The 23,898-nt window shown below is 45.2% G+C and overlaps 1 protein-coding gene across 2 annotated transcripts in view; it reads right to left on the minus strand.

The window, feature by feature from the left end:
- Positions 1-299: 299 nt before the first annotated feature.
- The window catches only part of PLCL1 (phospholipase C like 1 (inactive)), a 207,430-nt gene continuing 183,831 nt past the window's right edge, over positions 300-23,898 (minus strand). For both annotated transcript variants that reach the window (XM_054830787.1, XM_054830789.1), the window contains exon 6: positions 300-2,042. In XM_054830787.1, the coding sequence (XP_054686762.1) occupies positions 1,860-2,042 (183 nt within the window). In that variant the 3' untranslated portion in view covers positions 300-1,859. The remainder of the gene's footprint in view (positions 2,043-23,898) is intronic.

Below are 23,898 nucleotides of genomic sequence, written 5' to 3' on the forward strand. Positions count from 1 at the left end.
TGTTCCAGGGAAGGTGCTGCTGGGGCCTCTCTGAGCCACTCGCCCCATCTTTGCTTGGGAAATCTGCAGCAACTTAACACCTTTGAGGTGGCTGCCCCTCTGCCGTGCTTGACCAAAGATGCTGGATCTGAACAAGTATGGCAAGTTTTACTGAAATGGTATAAGGTATCTGAGTTGCAATAATACAGTTCCTATTAAAGCAGGACCTTCTCTCAAGCAATTTACCCAATCTAACCCACCTTTATCCAAGTCTCACTGGTTACCTTCTGTGTTAAATCACTTTAAAAACATGGGTCAAAGTTGTTTCATAGCTTTACTCTCTCAGTAATGTGCAACATGAACATAATAGTGTTATTAAGAAGTCAAAAATAACTTAACACAATAGCTATATAAGATTCTCCAATGGTCAAACTTTCAGCAATTACTTTTTGTTAAGTTCAGAAAATTAGCATATTTGTTAATAAAATTAATTTAAAAAGTAGCTTTTCAAAATAAAAGCAATGCTTTAAATAAATATAGTCTTTTTTTATAACCATAAAACACTTAGTCCTGTTAAAGGTTAACACAAATACTACACTCAAGCACAGTACTTAAACAATTGAAATGAATGTTGTGAGCATACATGAGCTAGACACTGGGAGGAACGAGGATGCATTGCTTCATGACATTCTCTGTCTCCTTTCTACAGCAGCACAAAGAGGCATCCAATTCTCAGAACTACCCTAAGCATATGACATGCGTCAGGACATTGGTAACTGCTGCACAAAAACGCTGGTACCCTGTTTTTACCCCAAGCTATTTCTCTACACTACATCTATAGCAGTTCTGCATCCTTGCTTCAAATTTCTAGCACAACATGACTCTTAACCACAACAACGTAAGGCCAAATGCTGCTTGCTCCATCCAACTGACTTTGACATCTGAGCAGAAGGCAGCAAGCAAGATCTGACCTCTTGCAGTAAAGCTCAGTTTGTAAAATCTGTAAAACCTTCCTTCCAATACTGGCACCACTGGGTGTTTCAGAACGGCCTGAAGCTCACCTTCAGAGTTCATGATCACCGAAGGATATTCACAGCTTTCCTTGTAACTATGGGGCTGACTAGCTATGTTCATTACTACACGAGTTAATGCCTGTCAGCAAAGACTGTAGCTGTCCTGAACATCTACAAGGTAGCAATGATTTACTGGAATGAAATAAATCAGCTAGTTCTTACGTTAGTATGTGCTATCTGGGTGCATCCTGAAGAGCAGTTTGCTAAAATTCAGTGAAATATACACCTCAAATCTAATCATAATCTATCCAGCAACTCTGACCATTTAATATCTCATTTACTTGAATTGTTCATTAAAAATCACATTCAGGATCTGCAGCAAACCACTGGGTTTTCCCCTCACAAAAACAGCTGTCGGTGACATTTGTTGTTGTATTTTGTTTTCTTGTTTAAACAACATAACAGTAATGTAACCTATAAGTTAAATGATAAAAGCTGGAGAGTAAAATAAAGCACAAAACTGATACAAGTATTCTCTATTTGTTTTGATCTTCAGAATGAACAGGCCTATTCAAAGATGACGAACAAATTAGCAAATGGCTAATGTAATGCATGAAAGGGCATCTATAGCATTTGCATGTGCACGCACACATACATGCACTTGTATACAGACAGCTTGGCTTCATTAGAAATCTCACTACCAGAGTTTAACTTAGATAAATTAACTGCATTAAAATACTGACATTGTGAGGATTTTAATACTATCAACACCCTGCAGAGGGCATTCCTGTGTGAATTTTTAAATGCTTTAAAAAAATAGTTTAGAGTTATTGAAATCTGTGACAAATGTGACAGCTCTGCCTCCCCTCACAGTCTCCCGTTCTCATCTCCGGTATCCTTCTCCTGTATTGCCTCCAGGCACCGCTTTGACTTGGCGTCTGCGTGCCCACTTCCAGTTTTGCTCAGTCCGCACGACAGGCATGCCAGCTGGATCTGCTTCATGTTCTCCAGGGCTTCGTTCTTGGCATTCTTCAGGAGATCTCCTTGGCCCTGAGGATGCACAAACAGACACGCAGGAGAGAGTCAGGGATCGCACACATCGCTCAGGACCAAAAGTGGTAACACTCCTCTCATGTCTCTGCCATATTGTTTGGTGCCATGGAACAGGATCCAGGTCTTGTCTCAAATCCTCTCTGCCCCCTGTGAATGCCAGCCCCCGGGGAAGGGACCAAAGCCCCTTCCGCAGCCTGTTACCCAGCTCAGTGGGCACGGTGAGCGGGACAGACACCAGACTACCCCCACTGCCAGGTCACCCCTTGGGAGGTAATTTGGGCCTGGCCTTAAGGAGCCCGCGGGGGAAGGTATTTCCTCTTCCACAGCCAACAGCGCGGACCTGCCAGGGACAGGGTAGTGATGGCACATGGTACCCCTCTCCCTATGCCACTGCTCCGTCCTTGTGCCCTGGCATCAGATCCCACATGGCAATGGCTGCGCTGGCTGCATATCCCCAGCCAGAGGTGCCCTACAAGCTGTGAGACCCCTGGTTACTCACCCCTCCTTGCACCCAGACTTGCTACCCAGCCTTGCGCCTCGCTTTAGCAGAGGCAGGCCAAGCTGCACGCCTGTATGAAACACAACATCCTGTAGTACTACAGTGAATCCATCTGAACCATTTTGTTTGGGACCTTCGAGCAGGCAAATGGGAATGAGAGACTTCATGAGCAAAGGCCTGCTTCTGCATCTTCTCGGAGCATGTAAAGGTGAGGTGACTAACAGGGTGTCAATCCAATTTGTAACTATCAGGAAAAATATGTTACATGAAATTTGTATTAAGGAGTTGGTGTTCAGAAATGCCAAAATGAATATTTATGCAATATTGATATCTCAAGTGCTGCAAAGCGACAAGATCCTGGTGCTAGAGGACACAAATAAATAAAAGCCAGGAGATGCATCTGGTTATTAAAATTCAGTATCACTAAGAACTTCGGCAGCTCTTCTCCTAATGTCACCTGAAGTACAGCTTAAAGTACACCACCCGCTGCAGCTGGTTATACGCATATTCAGATGGAATACCTCCACTGACTGAAATGTCACATTTGCATCCCTGCAACCTAACCTGACCTCCTGTGAACCACAGATGCCTCACAGGGTCTCAGAGGAGACAACAGATACTACAGCAGGACCTGGGGGCACACTGGAGGGGCAAATGATCACCGACCTTCCTTCGGTTTTCAAAACAAACCAGATGTGTCAGAGGAGTCACAGTGCGACACCTTGCAGCAGTGGGAGCATCTCTGCTCTCCCTTTCCCCAGAGCTAAGAGGAAGGATTCATCCCACACTGATGAGCACAGTCCTCTTTTCGCCAGTGCCTGGCACTGGACTTGCACCGCCTGAGCTCCTGTAAACAATGAAGAAACAATGGTGGCTTGAAAGTTCTGCTGCACTGGTAAACACCACATGGGAAAGCACGTCAGCCAGGGATGGCAGCCCGCGCCCGAGAATGTGATTGCCTCATCTCCTGGTGACATGAATTTGTCCCTACTGAACAATGCAAATTGCTACCTAGATGCTGGGAATCCAACTCAATGTAAGAATAACAAAAAGCACTGGGACTGCGCAAGTGGCTCTGTGCTATTTGGTATGAGCCTCTTTTGAAGAGATTTGTATCTCAGCAGCATGACAGTTATGGGAATACACAAATAGCTTGGGATCCATTGAGCACGGTTTGAAAAAACAAAAGAAGAATAATTTACGCAGCACATATTTCACATAGCTGTGATCTTGCTTTTAGGACAGAGGTTGAGCTTATGGTTAAAGGTGGTAGGCAGGAATCCAGGAGCCCTGTAGCTACCTCGAGCACCCAGCACACCCAGGTCTGCTTCCCTGTCTGCGAATGGCACAGGAATTGTGCCAGTGCCGTAGTGGCAAGTATAACACACTGAGGCATAATCAAAGAGATCCAACAGCAGTATCATTAATGACATGATAATGTTATCAAAAAAGGTGGTAAATTCTTTCACTACACAAATGCAGTTTTGAATAATTTGTTTTTAGGATGAAACAGACCCAGCTGCAGTGGGGCTGCTGCTTTTTCTTATCATGCATATGGGACTGAAGGCACCAAAGCCTGCACCAGCATGCAGACAAAAATCGGTGTGATGATGCTTTGCAGCCTTAACTTCTCTAAGTCAAAACCTGGTGCTATGTATTTGTGCACAAGAACAGAAAAATCCTCTCAGCACAACAACCAACTCAAAATAGACATCCCGACAGCACCAAGAACAACTAAGCCCAAAACCTGGGAAAGCCAGTGCAACAGAGAGGTAAAATGATGACAACGAAGGCCCAGTACCCTGAAGCACCCCGGCATCCCCTTAGTTGGGGTGTCCGGGGGAAAGATTTCTAGGAGCTTGTCCTTTGCTGTGGCATGGCCAGCATCTCCCCTGGCAGCAGGAACAATCACCCATGCCGTGCACAGAGGAGGAGGAGGAGGTTTCCTGTCCTGCAGCAGCACAAGATGGATACAGCTCCATAAGCTGACACAAAGACCTTCAGTTGAGTCTCTGTTGCCTTCTTCACATCCTCTTCCTCCTCAGGGAACCTTTCTCAGGGTGGTCCACAAACAGCGTCTTTGCCTAAGGACTCTCTGAGACACTCATTTAAGGGAAGCTACTTAGGATTTGATACACCCCCGCTTGGAGGATGACAGCCTGAGCCCACCCTGCCAAGGCTCGTATCTGAAGTCCCCAGAAGCCAAGGGACAAGCTGAGCCACTTGTTCTCCCTTATGCATATTCTGATTTCACATTTAAGTAACCAGACAATTCAGATTACAGGTTTCATCTGAGACAATGCACAACATGTCTAAGCGTTCCAAGAAGAAAAACACTCCTCCTGAGCATACTTCAAATATTTTGAAGACGTTCTTATTTTACAGCGATCTAAAAACAGAAATGGATTTATCAAAAATAGTGCAATTCCATTCATGTGCAGACCAACTGATTTATGTCTTAGTCTCCTTGTATTTTTTTTATTTTCAAACAGCTGGTTCATTTGAGCAAGCTGAAGGAGCAAAAATTATTTTGAATCATCTATCACAAGAAAATTAACGACAAACTGGCCCCCTCTGACAGAGCTGTCATAATTCTAGAGACACCATAAAAAATAATCTGTGGGCATGCTCTGTTAGAAAAGCCATCTGTTTGCTTTGAAAAACTGGCTGCAAGCATAATCCACTTGAGAAAAATGTCAGCAAAATTGTGTCAACACCTAAACAAACTAAATACTGGATAGAAGCTGGAGTAAACTTTAAAAGTACGGTTGCATTGAAACAACCTTCATATGTCAGTCATTGTGATCATCTCTGTGCACAGAACAACCCTCTTTGCCCTTACAAACAAAGCATCGCTCTTCCAGACAAAGAGAGATCACGACGGTCCACTTCGGCATCTATCCATCTATCTCCCTTCTGCTATTGATATCATCAGCCTTCCTGAAAATAAATACTTGTGAGAAAGGTTAAACTCAGCATTTGGCAGGACACTAAATTAAGCCAGAAGAGATTGATCGAGTGTTCTACTTGAAAAACTGATCAAGGGGACCATTTTTATTTAGAGTTAGGGAACATTAGATGTCAGGTTTCCTACACCTAACTACAACTAACTGTGGAGCTTCAGCACCAATTAACATTACAGTACAAATAATTCTGCTTGTCAAGCAAGTGTAAGATTATAAGCCTTTACCTTGACAGGCTAATACTACCTAGAAAACAGGGATAATCTGACATGACTTTAAATATTGCACAGTTTTAGTGACAACCCATGAAAGGCTTTAAGAAGTGTAAGTAGTTCTAGATAGACACTGGTAACAGCCACAGATTGGACAGATTCTGTATGCTGTTGTTTGGGAGTTTTTTTGTTTGGTTTGTTTTTTTCCCCAAATCAAACTCCTAAGTTTTTATGAGTCAAGACAACAACTCATTATACCCAACAGCAACCCAGACTCTGAGCTTGGAGAAATGAGAGGAAGAGGTGGGTTAGGTAAGAGGCACCATTTTGTGTTTGACTCCATAATTTTAATTTTTTTTTAATATGTTGCATGTATATTTCTACATAAATATAAATATATGGGCAGGGGTATGTACATTAATAAATCATTGCTATTCTATTCCTATGCTTTCTAGGAAACACCCTGCAACATGTAGACACATCATGACACTGCTAGTTCTAGGTACCCAGCAGTACTGGGGACTGCGGCTACCACACAGGTAGGACCCAAAGCCCCTGTGCTGGCAGCCGCCTGCACCAGCATCGGGGGCTGGCAGGAGGACCCCGGCAAATCCCATGTTGAGCGATAGGGCCATCCCGGCATTCAAAACTGGTTGTGTTTTCAGGGAGGCCGAAAGAGCAGCTGCGAAGGCCGTTTTGTAATCTGCTTGCTAAAGCAGACGGTTGCTTATCTCCTGGCAGACACGTTCTCTGACAGCACATTATGGGAGCTTTCCTCTCCGCTCCTCGAGGGCTGAGTAAACAAACAATAAATATCAGAGGTCTTACCGCCCATGTCACATTGTGCTCATGATATTACTGTTATTTTTTAACTTTTTCTCAAAGAAACAAGCTCATACATTATTATTTAATCACAAAGTAAAATCTTCACCCCGGAGGCTGCCAGTGGTTGGCTGAAAAAGCCGGACACAGCCAAATAAAACAACCGCAAGCACTGCATCGCTCCACATTTCAGATGTAACATGGGTAAGGTAACGGCACCAATAGTCAGTGCTGAGGGACTCAGAAAGCAGAAATGCTGGTGAGCTGCTGTGATATTCAGATACTCTGTGTGGAGGTGGCATTGACTGCAAGGGGTGCATTTTCAAAGTGTCAGAGTGGGACTGTAATTGTGTTTAATATTAATAAGGAGGCACACAATTAAAAGATCGCACATGGCTTTCAAAATGTAATCCTGAGGAGGAAATCATTAATGAAATGATTAGACTGGTATCTGAAACTTATTATGAAAGGCAGATATTTTTCCATGACTCTTTCAAAGTTAAATGTGGGAACAATGGATATGAATTTATGATACATCCACATTTCAGAACGGAGTGCTCCAAAAACATACAGACTATTTCTGTATTGATGCAGACTTTAAAAACCCACCCTTTTCATTACTACTGTGTCTTGTTTGTCAAGAGCTTTGCTTTATTCTCTGTGATAGAGATCATAATGCACATGTTGGCATAAAAAATTGCTATACACAAAGATTATACACAAAGCATATAATCACTTCTCGCACGCTGAAAAATAAAGGATTGCAAAAATTAGTTACCCCAAGAAAAAGCAGGGACCCAACATTATTTGCCAATTTATTTTAAACTCTTGCATAGTAGAAATTCACTTCCTGTCAGGTAAATAAAAAGGCTATGAATATAAAAGATGGTAGTTGAATGGCACTCCTCGTGCCACTGGTGTATCATTTAAGGTCTGGGGTTTGGGGTAGCTTCCCACATACTCAGTTCTGAACCAAATACAAGAGCTTGTTTCTACCTGGCTGAAGCCAGCACCAGCTTTGCCACTGAGTAAATCGGGCAATCTGACCAAGTCCTCGCTAGGGCCTGAGTCATCGCGCTTCTCAGTATGTGCTAGTAATTGCAGATGTCAAACTCAGCATCTCATTTTGGTGTATCAGCATGTTACTGACAGGCAGAGACCTTGTCTCCCATTTCCCAAAGCAGGGTCTAGCAAAAATTTGCAAGAAGGAAACAGAGCTGAGAATCAATTATATCACATAGAGAACAGATCTGAGATGCATGAAAAAGAAGATAGCCACCCAGGGAAAGGCAGTCATCATTATATGAAGTGTTAAATCTCTGTAAGCAAGAGCAGGAAAGAGAAACTATTGTGCAATAGATTGTTGTGTGCAGCTTTGACACAAGGTTACATGATTAAAACAAGGTGATGATGACCGTTAAAATTGAATCAAAGGTTGTGCCAAGCAACAAGGTCAGAAGCTCTAGGGATGATCTGCTCAACTCATTGTAGCCAGCAGCTGGGACACCTAGGACAGCAAGGATGAGGAAGAACACAGAGAGGAGGAGGAGGAATAGTTAACAGGAACAATCTCCTAGTATTTCTGTATCTAACCCAGATTACTTCTTTCTTCATCCTTTCTCCATTTACTTCATGAACCATGCTGGCTTCAGGCTTTCCTGCCTGTCTCTTGTTACACAGGGGGCTGAGTGGGTTCAGAGAGCAGAAAAAACTCAGGAAAAATCCAGGAGAAGCACAGAACCAGCCTTGGTTGCACTGTATTTCCCAACTGTTTTACTACTTATGCAGGGAAAAAATTCCTGTTCATACCTGATATTTGCGTGAGTCTCGGAAATTAAACCAGACCCACAGGTAACACTGGCAGCCTCGAGGGCACTCCCCCGTGGCCACGAGTTGGACTACTCTAACACACTCAATGGTTTTGTGACTCAGATGGGTACTCTGACCCAGGTGGGGAGCCTGATGATAAAATAGTAAATGTGGTGTGTTAAGAACAGTATCCAGGTTACCTGAAAAGCAGTTGCATCTGATTTTAACTACTAATATTTAAACTCCCAAACTAGACCAATCTGCCAATTGTTCATTATTAGGCTGTCCCACACAAACCCCCAAACTTTTAAACAGATTTAATTTGCCATTTGGGTCTCACCCCAAAGGTCTGCATTGGAGAGGATGATTAAACAGGGATCTACAGAGGTGCTAGTGGTTACTTTTCTAGGAGACTAGTGACACTTCATTGCACAGCCAAGTAGTCCATCCCAGAGCACAAGGTAGTGACATGAGCAGTTGGGAAGAGGGAACACCAACTGCCTCTGCCAGTGTGGCACCCCCTTGGAAAACAGCCGTGGCATTTTTTGCCTTCTTTTCCAGCTGTTGGAAAGGTGCAGTTAAAATTTAAATGGCTGTGCTGGATACTGAGACAGCCCCCTTGGCACCGCACTAGGCAAGGCTCCCCAGTTTATTACAAAACTGTCAGCCCACCACTTGCATAATCCCAAATCGTGGGACACTGCCAAACGCAAACCTTGAGGGCAGCCTGGGAGATGGAAATGAACAAAACACCTCTGTCCTACAAGGAGAACCTCAAAAACAGTCATGCAATTAGCAAAAAAGCAAATACTTAGAAACCCTTCTGATTCTGGCTGCTGGCCTTGCCTTGTGCTGCCTTGTGCAGCCATGGTAACTTAGGAAAGAGGGTCTGTATTTGTAATTCTCTTACAGGATTTGCCTAATGAAATAAAGGCGAAGGACATACGTGGCCAGCTTGCTTTCTGAAACGCAGTCAAGTGCCCTCCCAAACCCTACTGGCCCTAGACCAAAGTCTGAGAAGGAATTAGCGTCAAGCATTTGCTTGAATGCCTAAGTGGCAAAAGCACTCATGCTGTAGCATTCCCTATTGATCTTTAAACAGAGCTCTCCACTGAAATCCATGGGCTCTTGCAAATCAATCGCACCATACAGCTACTAATCTATTCCTTCAAGCAGGCATTTTATGTATAAAAAGAGTGGGCTTTTATTTTCATTTTTTTAAAAAAATGCCTCTTGCTTCTCTGTCAGCTGGGCGTTTAAATTAAATTACCTTATATCAGGCTGTCAAAAGCAATGAATGTGAACATCGACTGTCTGTAACTGTGTTGCAGCAGGAATTTGCTTTCAGAAATAATGGCATTAATTTGATGTTAGCCATGTGCTGAGCAGTTCAGCTGCTCGTGTCTCTCTCAGGCACTGCATCTAGCAGACAGTTTGCAAGCACAGCCACAAATGTATGGACTCTCGCTGTCAACCCCTCCACGCTAGGAGCCTGTGTTTTTTCTGGTGATAAGTTTGAAATCCAAGGGTTGGCTGGGAGCCCAGGAGTGCACAATCGATACTAAGATAACCTCACATCACTGAAGAAATTGGGGTATTATTTGTTTTTGATACACAGCCATGAGATGGAAATCAAAGCTGTATGTCCAGGCATTTATTTCTTAGTCCTCCTTTGGTCACAAAACCCAATTGCCCACATGTACCAGCACTAGTTGGTAACTCCAGTAAAGTCCAGAGCACCCCAGAAAAACAAAACAAGGGGAAGAAAATTGAGGCAGAAAGGGCAGACTTGCTCTGAGTAAAAGGACCAGCTGCAGGAAAAGCTATGTTTTGCAGCTAGCAAAACACCTGTGCAAAGCAACCCCTGAGCAAAACACTTGGCTGGGAATAGCTGGCACCCCCCACCTCCCTGCTCCCCGGTGCCCTCCGTGCTGACTCACAGCCGCTCAGGCTGCAAGCCACACAGTTAACATCAAAATCATGGCCTCCATCACAAGTGTTGACAGCAAAATGTCCATTAACTTTGTCAGAAGCTGAAAAGGCTTTACTGATTCTGTTTTGGCTGAATACAACAGTGATCTGCATGGTTTTGGGGTTTGGAGATTTTTTGTTTGGTTGGGTTTTTTTGAGGGGGGAGTGTTATAGGAGATGTAGCATAAATACTCACTGCTCTCCTAGGACCACTGCTTAGGAGAATAGCTAAAAAAAATTAAAAAATAAAATACCTGCAGCTGTGTTTAATGCTAACTGAAATAATCTAATTAAGATTAAATGAAATTATGCCAGTCAGAGCACAGAGTTTCTGGACAGGTAACAGAGCATACTCATGCAGTGCTTGCTCCTGCGCACAGCTCCTTACGTTCTCCTTGTCTCTGAGTAACCACCTGGCACAAACACTAATTTCTTAGCAACTATATGGTTTGCAAATCCTCCTGCTGTGGCAGCGGCTGGCAAACATCACCAGCTGACTGGGGCACAGGTATCTGCAGAAGCCACCTGAGCTCCCTGCTCTTACCTGGGGACAGGACACCCCTCTGATTTGGCTGCTCTCCTCCCTTCATGCGAGATGCCATGGGCAGTCAGTTTCTAACTTGTTCGCAAGCAGCACAGACCACAAACAACTTTATGCTGAAGCAGAAAGCTTTAAGCTGAGACCAGAAACGCCAAATCACATGAAAGGTTAAGTGAAGAAAGAAAAAAATAACACAAAACGCTGTCTAACTGCTAGGAGGTTACAGAGTTTTAGCAGATCCCTAAGCAAATGCTCTGATCCACCTCACCCCTGTCAACTGGGACAATCCCTGCCCAGGGACCAGCCCTGTCACTCTGGTCCCCTGCAGCCAAAGGCAGGTTTGCTGGTAAGACAGGCCAGTGAGCTTGGTAAAAGCAGAGCTGAGCCACCTTCTCTGCTCACGTTCCCCTGGCCAGAGGTCAAAGAGGCTCCTGTGGGCACAGCGGCTGTGGGCCCCGCGCTAACTGGGCTTGTTTCCCTTGGGAGAATCCCAGCCTTGCCTGCCCAGTGCAGATGTGAAACCAAGTACAAACATGAGCGGGTACAGTTGTTTTTGTAAGCAGCACACTGACCCAGCAGAGAGCTATCGAAACGAAGTGACTCGGAGAGGAGGACATTATCTGGAGGGGTCAGAAACAGGCATGGCGTGAGAACCCTCGGTGAAAGACAAGAATGGAGACACAAAGCAAACCGAGTGAGCCAAGCACAAAAATAAGTGGTGCAGGATGGGGACCGCAGCATTCACTTACACATTCATTGCCTCAAAATGTCAATGAGGGAAACTGAAGCAGCAAAATTTCCGACCCATTACAATGCCATGCCACAGAAAATAAGAGGCTTTTTGGCAAAATTGGACTGAATTTTTAGGCCTGATACAGAGGGCTGCAGTAATACCTCCACAGTTGCAGGTGAGAGTTGGAGAGGACGACTTTAGACTACCCAGCTTCAGACCACCGAGCCACCCTCTGAAGGAAACAGTCCTCCTGATGTCACTGGCAGCCTCAAGTCTCAGTCCATTGATCCCAGACTGCTAAATCAGGCCCTTCAGGCTGAGCTGTGCAACTCCCACCACCTTTGTCACTGCTTGAAAAGGTAAAAAAATTTCTAGGTGCTTTTCAGTGCCTTCACGTGGCTCTCCCTCTCCCCACTGCTAGGTACACCAGCATCGCCAGGTCACAGGTGCGATGGAGCAGGAGCCCAGGCAACACTGAGTGAGACCACACAGAGCACTTAACTGCAATTATCATCACTCCCTGCTCTGTCAATTCAGAGTGACCACAGCGTATCAGTAAGGCTCCTCCTGCCAATATGGGACCTATGTCCGATCAGTAACACAGGGGATGCTGGAGAAAGAAACTCCTCTTAGTCTGACTGTTGTGTCTTTTTAGTATGCTCTCTCACGTACACAGCCTATCTGACATAAGCAATGCCATCTTTTTATTTTTGTGATCTAAAAATAAACAGCAGCTGCCACAGCAACAGAATCACTGGTCTTGTCTCAGCTTTTCTCCCCAAATGGATCCCACCTGTACCTGGGGAAACAACCCATAAGAAAGGGTCCTTCAGCTCCTGCAGGGTTCATCACCTTGCACTTGATTTTCTCCGACCCAGGAAAAAGACGACTGTACCTGTCAAGTATACAACATACAAGATCGCAGTTTCCCAATCCCTTGTTCATACAGTAAAGCTTTCTTTCACCCGCAGGCACTTGGGCCTCTCATTTCCCTAGCTCCCGTGCAAGTTTTTGGGAATGCCTGCCATATTTAGGGCTTAGGGGATCTACCATGGTTGCTGGGGAAGAATAACTGCAAAGCAAATGCCTGGTTTCACTGAACATCTATAACTTCCACTTAATGTAGTTTGTGGCTTTCAACTAACTGTCCAAGCCCTCCCTGTGGATCTGTATTGCCAATAATCATGTATGTTAACACAGAACTCTTGACTCTGCAGATGCTGGTGGCTCCAGAGTACAAAAATGAATCAATACCGCCACTGAGTTAAACAGCATTTTTCTTTAACCTCAGCCCTCGGAATATGCTAGTCGTGTGGATGAACGTTTTCTTTTTTCAATATCAGGAGGCAGTAATGGAAGCTGGACTGGCACCATGAAACGGGGAAGGTCATGCCAGCAAATCAATGCCTGCTGGATTCAGAGTTCAGCTCCCCTGACTCCTGAACACAGGCAAGCACAGAAGTCGTCAAAGGTCCTGGCTAGCAATGGTACGATGCACATCCCAAAATGTGGAGAGGATTCCTACCTATGCTCAGGAGGGAGAGGGGGAGGACCTGGCATGCACACAGAGACATGCTAGCCCCTAGCTTCAGCAAAGCCCAAGGGTCAGGTGTCACTCGCTTATAAAGTACGTTACCGGATTTGATGAGGCCACTGGCAGTGCCAGGGGAAACCCAACCACCATCTCAGCAACAGCAGAGGAGGAAGTTTGGATGGAGCAACCAGCAGCTTTCATCGCCTCCTGAGCTCCCCCAGGATATTAGCTTAAATTAGACACCCATTCCCCCACAGGGAACGGGGCTTTGTAGATGCTGGCACATAATTCACATAACAAAAGGGGCAGTCAACTTCCCACCATTTATATAAGTGCTGGGAAACGGTACCGCAACAAGCTCAAAATATACCACAACAGTAATTTTTAGAAGACATTAAACCTCTTGGCACACACCAAAGCTTACATTCAAACATAACCGTTTCAGGCTAGCACCAGTTTACAGCTCCCAGAGAACAGCACAATTCAGATTTAACAATAAGCAAATGCTGGAGAAAAAACAATGTACAAGCAATCCTCTCTTAACGTTTCCGCCATGTACAAATCAGTACCCCACTCCCTCCCTGATACTCAACAGCCCTACACAAATTCAGAAAAAATGACTGTGGGTGGAGGCTTCAGGCAGCAATTCCCTCCTGCTCTGTCCTGTCATGGGCCACCTAGAAACAGAGCCCTTCACTCAGACTCACGCTCCTTCGCACGACGGCAATGCATACACAGGCTGCTGAACGGAGAAGCTCCCCGGTGGCACAAAGAGCCATGTTTAAGTGAACCGGGGAATTTAACAGTGTAGGAACACGATTGCTTTGGGTAAAAATCCTCCCAGAGCCCATGGGTTACCCTGACTCAGGCAGAACCCAGAGCCGACACACACAAGCTCCATGTTTGAAGGAAAACAAAGGGAGTTTTCTCTACCTGCATTTCGTTAGCCCTGAAGCAATCATGGCTCCGACAGATCTTTACCAGGACACACAACACTGATTCACAACGGCATTCGACAGTTTAAAACACAAGGATGACAAAACACCCTGGCAGGCACCATCAGTGTCATCTCTAGGCAGGCCAGAAGCAGCAACATGTGCTAGCTGGGGAGGGACAAGATGAGTACAGCAAAAGCAAATTCTAGGTTGTAAAGTGAATTTCCTAAATAATGGAGATTAAAATACAACTGAAATTATTTAAAAATGTAACAAGTCTTTTCAATAATAAATAACCATGCAACTGAATCTCTCTTCTCATGTATTATTTAAGGGACATCAGGAATCCTCCAAGTCGCATGAAGAGACAACTGGAGTTTTCTAAGCAGTAGTCAGTCCCAGAGTCCAAGAAAAACATCCATTTTGTGTGTCACAACACATGAGAAATACCATGCTGCTTAACTGACCACCCTGAAACAACAGTGAATGTAAAGGAACCAAGGAAAAGACCACCAAGGTCTTCAGCATCGTGAGTAATCATCCAGGTGAAGCACCACGGGACACTGCCAACCTGGGAAGGAAGAGGTCACTCTGAGCCCCTCACTAGTGACAAGCGCTGGGGCAGGAGCCCTGTGCCACGCCACGTCCGGGAAAGGACCCGGAGGAAAGGCTCCTGCCCCTCCAGCACACTGCCTCGCTGCTCCTGCTGTGTGTAGCAGAGCTGGCAGCTCGGCTTGGGTTATAATGCAATCTTTAACAACTCGCAGAGGCAGCTGCTCATTTTCTTTCTGTCTTTGTTAGCACAGCCATTGACAGATAAAAGCAAGAAACGTGTGAATCTGCTGAAACTTATACTTTCATTACAGCCCTTTTAATTCCTCTGAATGAGATCATGTTGTCAGATTGGCACAAACAAGATTCCCAACTTCCATGTCTTCCAGGTTGTGTTAATTAACTCCAGCGCCAGGTACGGCAGTCTTTGATATCCGTGTCTCAGATGAAAATGTCACCGTTGCAGGGGAGGGGTCGGTGGCAGAAGTTGCTGAAGTTCCTACGCCACTTGCAGTTCCTGCCTTCACTGTCTTCTCCTCCAAGGAATGGGAGACGACATTGACCCTGTTTTTACACCCAAGCAATCCTCCTTTAGTGGGGAGCCATCTACAAACATTATTCCATTCAGTCATCTTCCCTCCAACCCCCCTTAGTACTGCCCATTTTCCAGCTCAGTTCTGCTCAGGCACACATACGAGCAGGAGTAGCTCCTTTTCCTCAAAAGATGAGTTCCCTCAAGGAACTTGTAATCCTATCTGTTGATTTTTCAAATAACCTCCTCATGGGTGATAATCTTGTTATTGGTCAGAGCAGCAGTTGGAGAACAAACTCTCTCTGTATTCACACATCATCGTTACCTGAATGCTAGTAATTACTTTTCCAGGTGCACAGGCTTTGGATGGGATGACCCACACCCCTGAGAGAAGCTGGCCTTCACACCCCGGTGCTGAAATCCCTGCCAGGTTGGTAGAGAAGAGAGATGCCAGCAGCGCAGCTGGGGCTCAGGCTGTGATGGGGTCTGCCCCACCAGCAGGAGCACAGCAGAGAGCCAGATCCCGCACAGCTACCCCAGGGTGAAGCTGGCACAAATACAGAGCGATAAACTCACGTGAACCGCATCACAGGTAGAGACAGCTTTAGAGTCATGAGAAGTTTAGTCAAAATCAAGGGTGGGAGAGATTCGGACGCACAGGTAGGACAAAGAGCGCGGTGGTTCCCCCACTGCTGTAGCGTGAGGTAGATGATACACACAATTGGGGCGACGCAAAGGGAAGTGGGATTTGAGGCTGGGGAGAAGAGACAGGAAAGATGGAGACGACAGCGCAGCACAGGGGGGTACCTGAGACAGGACAGCCAGCTGAGCAGGGGGCTTCACTGAGCAGCCAGCCTGCACAAGGAGAGGCATCTATTCTGGCAGACTAGTGCTATTTAAACATCTTGACAAGCCTCCACTTGTGAAGCAACGCTAAAATTGGTTTTCTACACACAGCACCTCAGTGTGCCGACCCTCTGTCAGGCTTGAAGCCCATGTGGCTGAGGTGGCCTTGGCACGAGGGGCAACAGGCACAGTGACCCTGCGAGCTCCTGGCCCTGTCCCCACCACCATCGCTGCAATGCCATGCACCTCGCCCTGCATGCACGGCCAGCGGCTTGGCATAGGGTCCATGGCTTTTGGCAATTTGTCACATCTCAAAATAAAAGGCACATCACAAGATTGTTTGCCATCTCTCTCTGGCTTATTTTAGTCAAATACAAGGAAAATGGGCTAAGCAAGGTATCGCTTGAGGTTTCTCATACCATCTCTCATTTCTCTAATCTGTTCTTTTTGTCCCAAAGTTACTGTTGCTCTGCATATATGTTTGATGGCCTGTCTCACCTCCTGTATACATATATGCACGTGTGTTTGCACACATACAAACCCATCCCAGTGGAATTGAAGGAATAATATTTATACCTGAGATGCAGAACTTTGGATTGCAGTCCAAAGGAAAACAAAAAAACAAAAAAAAGGTTTACAACAAAGGAAGGCAGCTCACAGCACTTGTTTTCTGGATGAACTTTGGTGACTCTCCATTTTTGGTCTGTTCTACGCTTGAGTCCCACACTGATTGCAAGAGGGTCTCATCCCTAAACCCACTGTTGTGAAACACCTGCAGGAGCAGAGCCCCCAATGCTGAAGGAGGAAGAGAGGAGTGAGAAAGATGGCAGAGACCCATATTTCTCTCTGGTCATCAGCTCTTTCCCCAAGTGCCAAGTGACTCTGGACCCCTGGGTCCCCCGGACACTGGGTGTCACCATGGAGAACACCACAGCATCATACCAAGCACCTGCCACGCCAAGTATCTGAGCAAGGCTTAGATCCACAGCAGGTAAATATTCACTTTGATCCTGCACTGGGGCAGCAGGAGGAACTATATAGCCTCTCACAGGCCTTTCCTATTTTCTATGCACCCAAATAGCTGTTAAAGGCTGGAGAAAAGTCAGAAAACGGTCCGTGCTCCCTGAATGAACAGAAACTATTAATTGGGCTTGGTCCTGCAGGGGCCGTGCAAGGTGGGGAGGTGAGTGCTGCTCATCACAACCACCAGCACTGCAGGCAGGCAAGCGCAGGTGCACATGGATCCCTGTGCCTGGACAGTTAAGCACCGACTCTGCCTGATCCGAATGTCTGGACAATCACTTCCTGCCAGTATTGGGCAAAAAACCAGGAATAACCGACTAATATGGGACAAAGTCTCTCCTCTTTGTCAAGCCATCCTGGGACTCCATACCCTAACACGGCTCCTCAGAAACTCATGGTATCATGAAGGAGCAAGAGCTGTGAACCCTGGCAGTCATTGCTCTCCCTTCCCCCATTAGTCTCTGCTGTTGCCAGCATTTACTTGCAGATTTAAGATTGCCTGGGTGGCCTTCATGTATATTTTAAACACACGTGAATATTTAATTTGCTCTAAATCCAATTCATGTCTTGAAATTTTCCTTGGCCAAGAAAAGAGAGACCTTGTCAGAAACACCATCAGGGCCTCAAAAGCTCGCAGGGAGCCACCAGGTACCCAGAGAGGCCATGCTGTACTTGTTTGAGACTGCTCACTACTTCCTCCCCGGAGCAGCGCTCACTCGGCAGCATGGCTGACAGCCAAGCAGAACAGGATATTCCACTTGATTAACTCGTACTACTGAGAGACTGGGATTACACTCATTTTACCCTGATACACACTGTTGAAGTAACTTGAGAAGTTTCCATCACCAGATGCAACTGACAAAATCCACCGAGTGTCTTTTAAAGTACTCCGGTTCCTGCCTTTGGGCTTGGGCAAGAAAGGCAAAAGCCACTGCTGTGAGAGCATGGGGGAGAGCTCGAGGAGGCATTTACCAACCGAATCAGCAGAGAACAGCACTCTGCTCATACAAGAAGGATCTGCCTACCTCATAGTTACACAGTTTGGTTCTATTGGCTTACAAAATACACCGATCAAAACAGCTTTGCATGTGAATCACACACTTTCACCTCCTTATCTTGTAAGTCAATATAATTTAAAGGACTCCAAATCCCCCTATCCCAGAAAAATCTTGAAAGAGCTCCCCATAGACAGAGGAGCCCTGCGGCACGGCCTGAAGGCCAGGAGCACAGGCTTTGCCCTCCCATCTGAAGGATCTCTGGAGCTGGGAGCCTCCACTGCACTCACCACGACATTCAGAGCATGCGAAGGGCCCGGGAACGAGTTGCACTCCAACACTGCTCCTCCAGGCCCTTCACATGCTCAGAAAGGAACAACCTGAACCTATCTCCTTCCTCGTCTTTCCTTCTACTTTTAAATAAATCGCTTCAAGCTAAGCAGGTTGGTATTTACACCAATAAATGGATGTTGACCTTGCTGGACCTTTTCACCTTCCCTTTAGCACTCTCTCAGAAAGCTAGCTGTTCTGTGTTATTTTTTTCTTTTTTGTCCTTCACTTCATGTGTAAGAGACCAACCTGATCTAATGACCATGTGAATAATTAAAGCAGCTCTGCATTTCCTCATATGTTTTTAAAATCTGTCACCTCATCAAAGACTGATTGGCTCAGCCAATCTCAACTGCTGATGAGCCAGTCTCAGAGTAAGGCAGCAGATCCTTCAAAAGTAGCCAGGGCACAGTCTGGAGAGGTTTAAAAGTTAGAAACACCACTCTGAACTGCATCAACAAAGGAAATGCAAACAACCTAGGGACTAGATAGCAGGAGAGGCATTTAACCTCTCCAGAAAAAAAGCCTTTGGGGTAACCACATTCAAAATATATTTACCAGGGAGATCTGGAGACAAGTAGACATGGAACAATACAACGAGCCTTGCATTTAAAGAGAAGTGTGAAGTCTCCATGCCACGCAAACCACTCCTGCCTACTGCTCTTGCTGGACTATCACTGTCACAAGATGACAGCAAATCACAAGAACTTGTTGCTAAGCCATTATGGCTTAGATTTCATCTATTTTTGCAGTTTCAAAAATTGAGGACTGATGTGCTTATGTCCACAGAGATAGATATACGCTGGGAAACGGAAGGGCATAAGAGATGAAGAATTTGGGGGCGGGGGCAGGAGGAACCCTAACTGACACTTACAGGGAAAGAAATATACGGTACACAGAATGCAGCAGCTTTATGGGGGCTCGTGAATTCACCGTGCTCTCACTTAAGATCCAGACAGTATAAATTGTTGTGCAAATCCTTTGGCAGCAGTTATATAGCATCTGGTAGAATATACTGTTACCATTGTGTTCAATTACACAAAATGCCCCCAAGATGCTGCCATGCTGCTCTTTTGTCCACTCTGTAGCATGCCAAGGAGCGAAGCCATGGTTCTTGCCTAACTACAGGAAAAAAGACTGATGTGAAAAGACCCAAATAAATCCTACTTACAAGATGGTAAAGAGTACTGTAGAGTATCCATTAAAAACACTCCCATAGCACACTATAATAATCCTTAAATTAAGCCTGTGAATGGACCTAGATGAGCAGCAACTCTGTGTGGTACCATTGTGCATAAGGTGCTTTAGAATAACAATCACAGTCCACTATGTTGCTTTTCTTCCTTAAGAAAACTGCTACTTTGTAGTGATGCTAAATTCAGCTCAGTTTAAGTGAAGCCACGTAAGTCTATGGCTGTCTGTATGTACATCTTTCATCTGGCTTTTATCTCTCCAAGTAACCTCAAAGTGCACATTTGGGGCTCTGCTACCCAAGCAAGAGGTCTGGATGCTGCAGGTCTCCCAAGCAACTGAAAGCTGATTGCCACAAATGACTGCGATGAAGAAACAGGCCAGTTCTGGACATGATGCTCCCAAAGTGCTATCTGTGCACAGTTTCACTGCATAAACAGCAAAACTGGAGCGAACATTGATCACGAATACATCATAAAATTGTGGATTTTTTCCCCCAAAGAGTGAACTGCATTAGCAATTTAATAATTGTACGCCTTCTGCATTCAGCAACCTCTCTCTTTATACATCTAATCAGCATTAATTTAAATGCAGGATAATTAGCACACACACTCATGGACGGGTGCTGAAATGATCCCTGAAAATTTAACCACTTGATGTCTTGTAGCATGCACTAACAGTTGGAGCCCTAGTAAGACAGAACACACGGCAGCAGAGACGAAATCTTATCATGGGCAGCAAAAAAGATTTAAAAAAACAGGAATGCATTTCAGAGCTGAGACTAGATTCCAACATTTGGGTGTTTTGCCCTTCAGTAGAAGACCAAAGCAGTAAATGCCACTTTATCTTTGTCTTCCCATGTTTTGTCTACAAATAAGTCAGTATGTTGGTATATTTACTATCTAGATATTTACTATCAACATGCAGGCAATTATTTGGTGGTATGGTTCCTAGACTTTGTATGTGCTGATCCAGCAAAGCACAGATAGCCCAGCAAAATATGTCTGCAGACAGACAAAGCATGTCCACGTGACAGCAATAAATCTGAACCACAGTCAACACACTCGAACTTTGCTTGGCTTACTTGCCAGGCTCTTGGGACTCAGGCAGATCGCAACTTCTTTGCCCGAGTAAACACCTCCTCGTAGTCCATGACAGTTTTGCCTCAGCAAGGAGAGCAGTTTTTGCAGGCTACAACCTTTTTTCCCCCAAACATTTTCAAAGACTCATAAAGTAGTCATTAAATCAGTGGTCTGCACATGTGACAGATGCTGAGAGTGCCTCAGTTACTGGAAAACGCTTGGGACAAGATCCCACAGGAGAGGCAGACGGAGTGGGCAGAAGGGCCCTGGGAGAGGCAGCAGCCGAGAGGGCTGGAGCAGACCCAAGCTGGCCCTGCACGCACGCTGCACGTACATACGTGAGTGTACCTGACCTGAAAGCCGTCTAGTGCTCTATGGTGGCACAGAGTGCAAGCGTCTATGTCCCAGCTCTCAGAGGATTCATTGGCTGAAGGCCACAGCTGCCTAACGAGGCTTCTCAGCTTCTGCCCTACAGGTCTTGGTGCCCCCCTCTCTCCAGGCGCAGGCAGGAGGAGCTCACGCCTGCCTGCAAAAGCGGCCACACGTGCCAGAGAGGAGGTGACCTTGCCAGGGGAAGGCAGGAGGAGCACCAGCATCTGGGGAGAAACAAGCACGAGCCCGTGAACCCCTTCACTCTGTGAAATGGAGAGCCGCCTATTTTAAAAATGGGCAAACATCTCACGAAAACGAATTGTGAACTTTTGATGCAAAGAAGAGGGTCGGCCAAGCCGGGTGGTTTTGTGCACTCGTTAGGATGAAATGAACACACCGTGGTCCCCATGAGATGGTAAACAGAAAATTTCTTTTGCTACCTTTGCATTTTCCTGGCACTTAATTAAATACAGAAAAGAAAACAGAGGCACAGAAACGGTAGTGCAAGGAAATAAAAATGAGCAAGACTAAATTTGGGATCATAACCTTTCCTGTAATGTTGCTGTGAGAACATGATTCTTCTGTCTTTTGTACTGACATTGTGCCTCTCATTACTGACTGCAAGCCTGACAGTATTTTACATGGCATGGGACCAAATAGGAAGATGTGACATTTAAAAAATATGCATATATGTCAAAGTTGACTGTCACCAAGTTATAACACCCCTGTTCTTAGTAACGTTTTTATGTTCTGGCAAACAGTTTGTCCTTCTAGTGGGTATTACTAATATGTAATTAATTTTATATAAACTAAGGAAGAAAATGACATATTATTTTGATTCATTCTCGTTAGGTACCTCTTAAAAGTACCCCAGGGCATGTTTAAACATGAAGAATGCCCACAGTTACGATTTTTATAAAATATACTTTAATCTTGCACTCTGTAACTATTTAATGATTTTGCCAGTAGCAATTTCTTATTGCATCCCCTCTTTGTATTCAAAGCTTACCTATTGCAACGAGTCTTTATAAAGAAATACATTAATTAAATATGTCTTGGCTTCACTTGCCTAGGAAAAGGCTATTAATCACTTGGCAGGCACAAGCACAACATAATACCTGCTATTGCTCATGGGCACCTCACACAAACGGACTACTGCCGCATGATGTAATTGCCTCCAACCACCCTGAGCACACAAAGAGGCTTTCTCTCATCGGCGTTGTGCCATTCACTCACCTCATCTACTGTAAAGCACCTGATGCATTTGCGAGATGTATTGGGCTTTTTATTTTTTTCTTATATTGTTATACCAACAACTAGTGAAATATATTTGTAGTGATCGCCCTGACACTAGACATACGGAGGATGGGGCAGGGTTGTCAATCTCTCCGCACCAAATCCTCCTGGGGACCTCTCACCAGCACAGAGGGGAGAGTCAGTGTCAAACACAAGATGCAGCTGTAACCAGCAAATAGGTTTGGTATGGGCAGGGCCACTGAAATGCAGTATTCTTTAAGGAAAAAAAAAATAAAAATTGAAAAGTAAGAACAATGACTGATGGTCTCATATCAGACACCTGAGGTACAACCACATTCCCAGTTTTCTAAGGTCATTTCTGAGCTGGACTTCAGTCAGAATGAGGTGTTTCATGTGCATTTATACCCACGAGTAGTTGCCACAAACACTGTTAATATTTTATTATGTGAGAAAGGTAAAAAAAAGTTGTGGCTTAGAAATGAAACACGTCAATTATTCTTTGACCTTGATTAGATGTTTGAAATGCTCTTCAATATGTTGACAATATGTGCTAGGCAGTAATTATTTTTCATGGAAAATGTTTCTCTGATACTCTACTGGTACCTTCATTAATCATAGGTCATCCTCAGAGGTCCAAACCTCTCATAATTTGACAAATATCTAAAAATGGAAAAGTTTGAGAGCAACCCTGACCATGTTTAGAGTAACTCTGAGCACGAGGCATTTATTTTACCTAGCACACCTAAAGGTATTCAGATTACTGTTCAGAACTGCCTAGTCGTTTTTTCTTTCTTTTTTTTTTTTTTTTTTTTGTCCTCTTTACCTACTTGCCCAATTATGCTGTGTGGAAAAGGTCAGTCCCTTCCATCACGTTCGAACTGGTTGCCTTTTCATCAGATGTCCTATTACCTGAACCTGCACTGACTCCATTACTCACTCTCCCTCTCTCTCATGGTGAATCAAAGTACCTGAACCACAGGTGTCCCCCAGGTCTTCTCTAACCCTTCTCTACTACCAACAGCCTCTCCCACTCATTTTTGCCCCTCAGCTTCTTTGTTCCTAACTCCTTTTTTCCCTCTCCTGCTCAGAATGTGTTAGTGTTCTTTCCATCTCCACGACACCGAAGCATGCATCTCCTACTACTCTTGCTACCGCCACTGCATGTTATGTTTAGGTGTGTATTTGTTGAGGAACTTTGTAAAAATTCCCCTGTCATCAGCTGGCTCCCTGGGATGCCAATGAAGGGAAAGGCAGTGGGGGGGTCACAGGGAGATGCTGTCAGACAGAGCAATCTGCTTAATGGGAGCTGGAGGGAGGGAGCAGCAGGGACAGAGTGAGGGGAAATCAAAGTGTGATCTATCAGAGCAAGGTGGGAAATGAGCCTGTGAAAGGCGGCGAGAGCTGAATGCTAACAACCTGAATGCTTGGCTCAGGTCTTCTCCTTACCATCTGTGGTGGCTGCACCAGATCCTCTCCTCTTTCCATCTTTGGCTGTCCCGGTGTAACTTCACCCAGGCTCCGACATCCAGCTACTGTGGCAATTTGTGGCTGGTCGGTGCCAAACCAGTAGCTAAAGCCTGGTGAGTAACATGCTCGCTGTGCAGCGTGTCACTGCACAGCCAGGGTGAAGGGATTTTCATCCTTACCTTTTATA

The sequence above is a fragment of the Grus americana genome, chromosome 6 (genome assembly GCF_028858705.1).
Source record: "Grus americana isolate bGruAme1 chromosome 6, bGruAme1.mat, whole genome shotgun sequence".
In the NCBI taxonomy this organism is placed as follows: Eukaryota; Metazoa; Chordata; class Aves; order Gruiformes; family Gruidae; genus Grus; species Grus americana.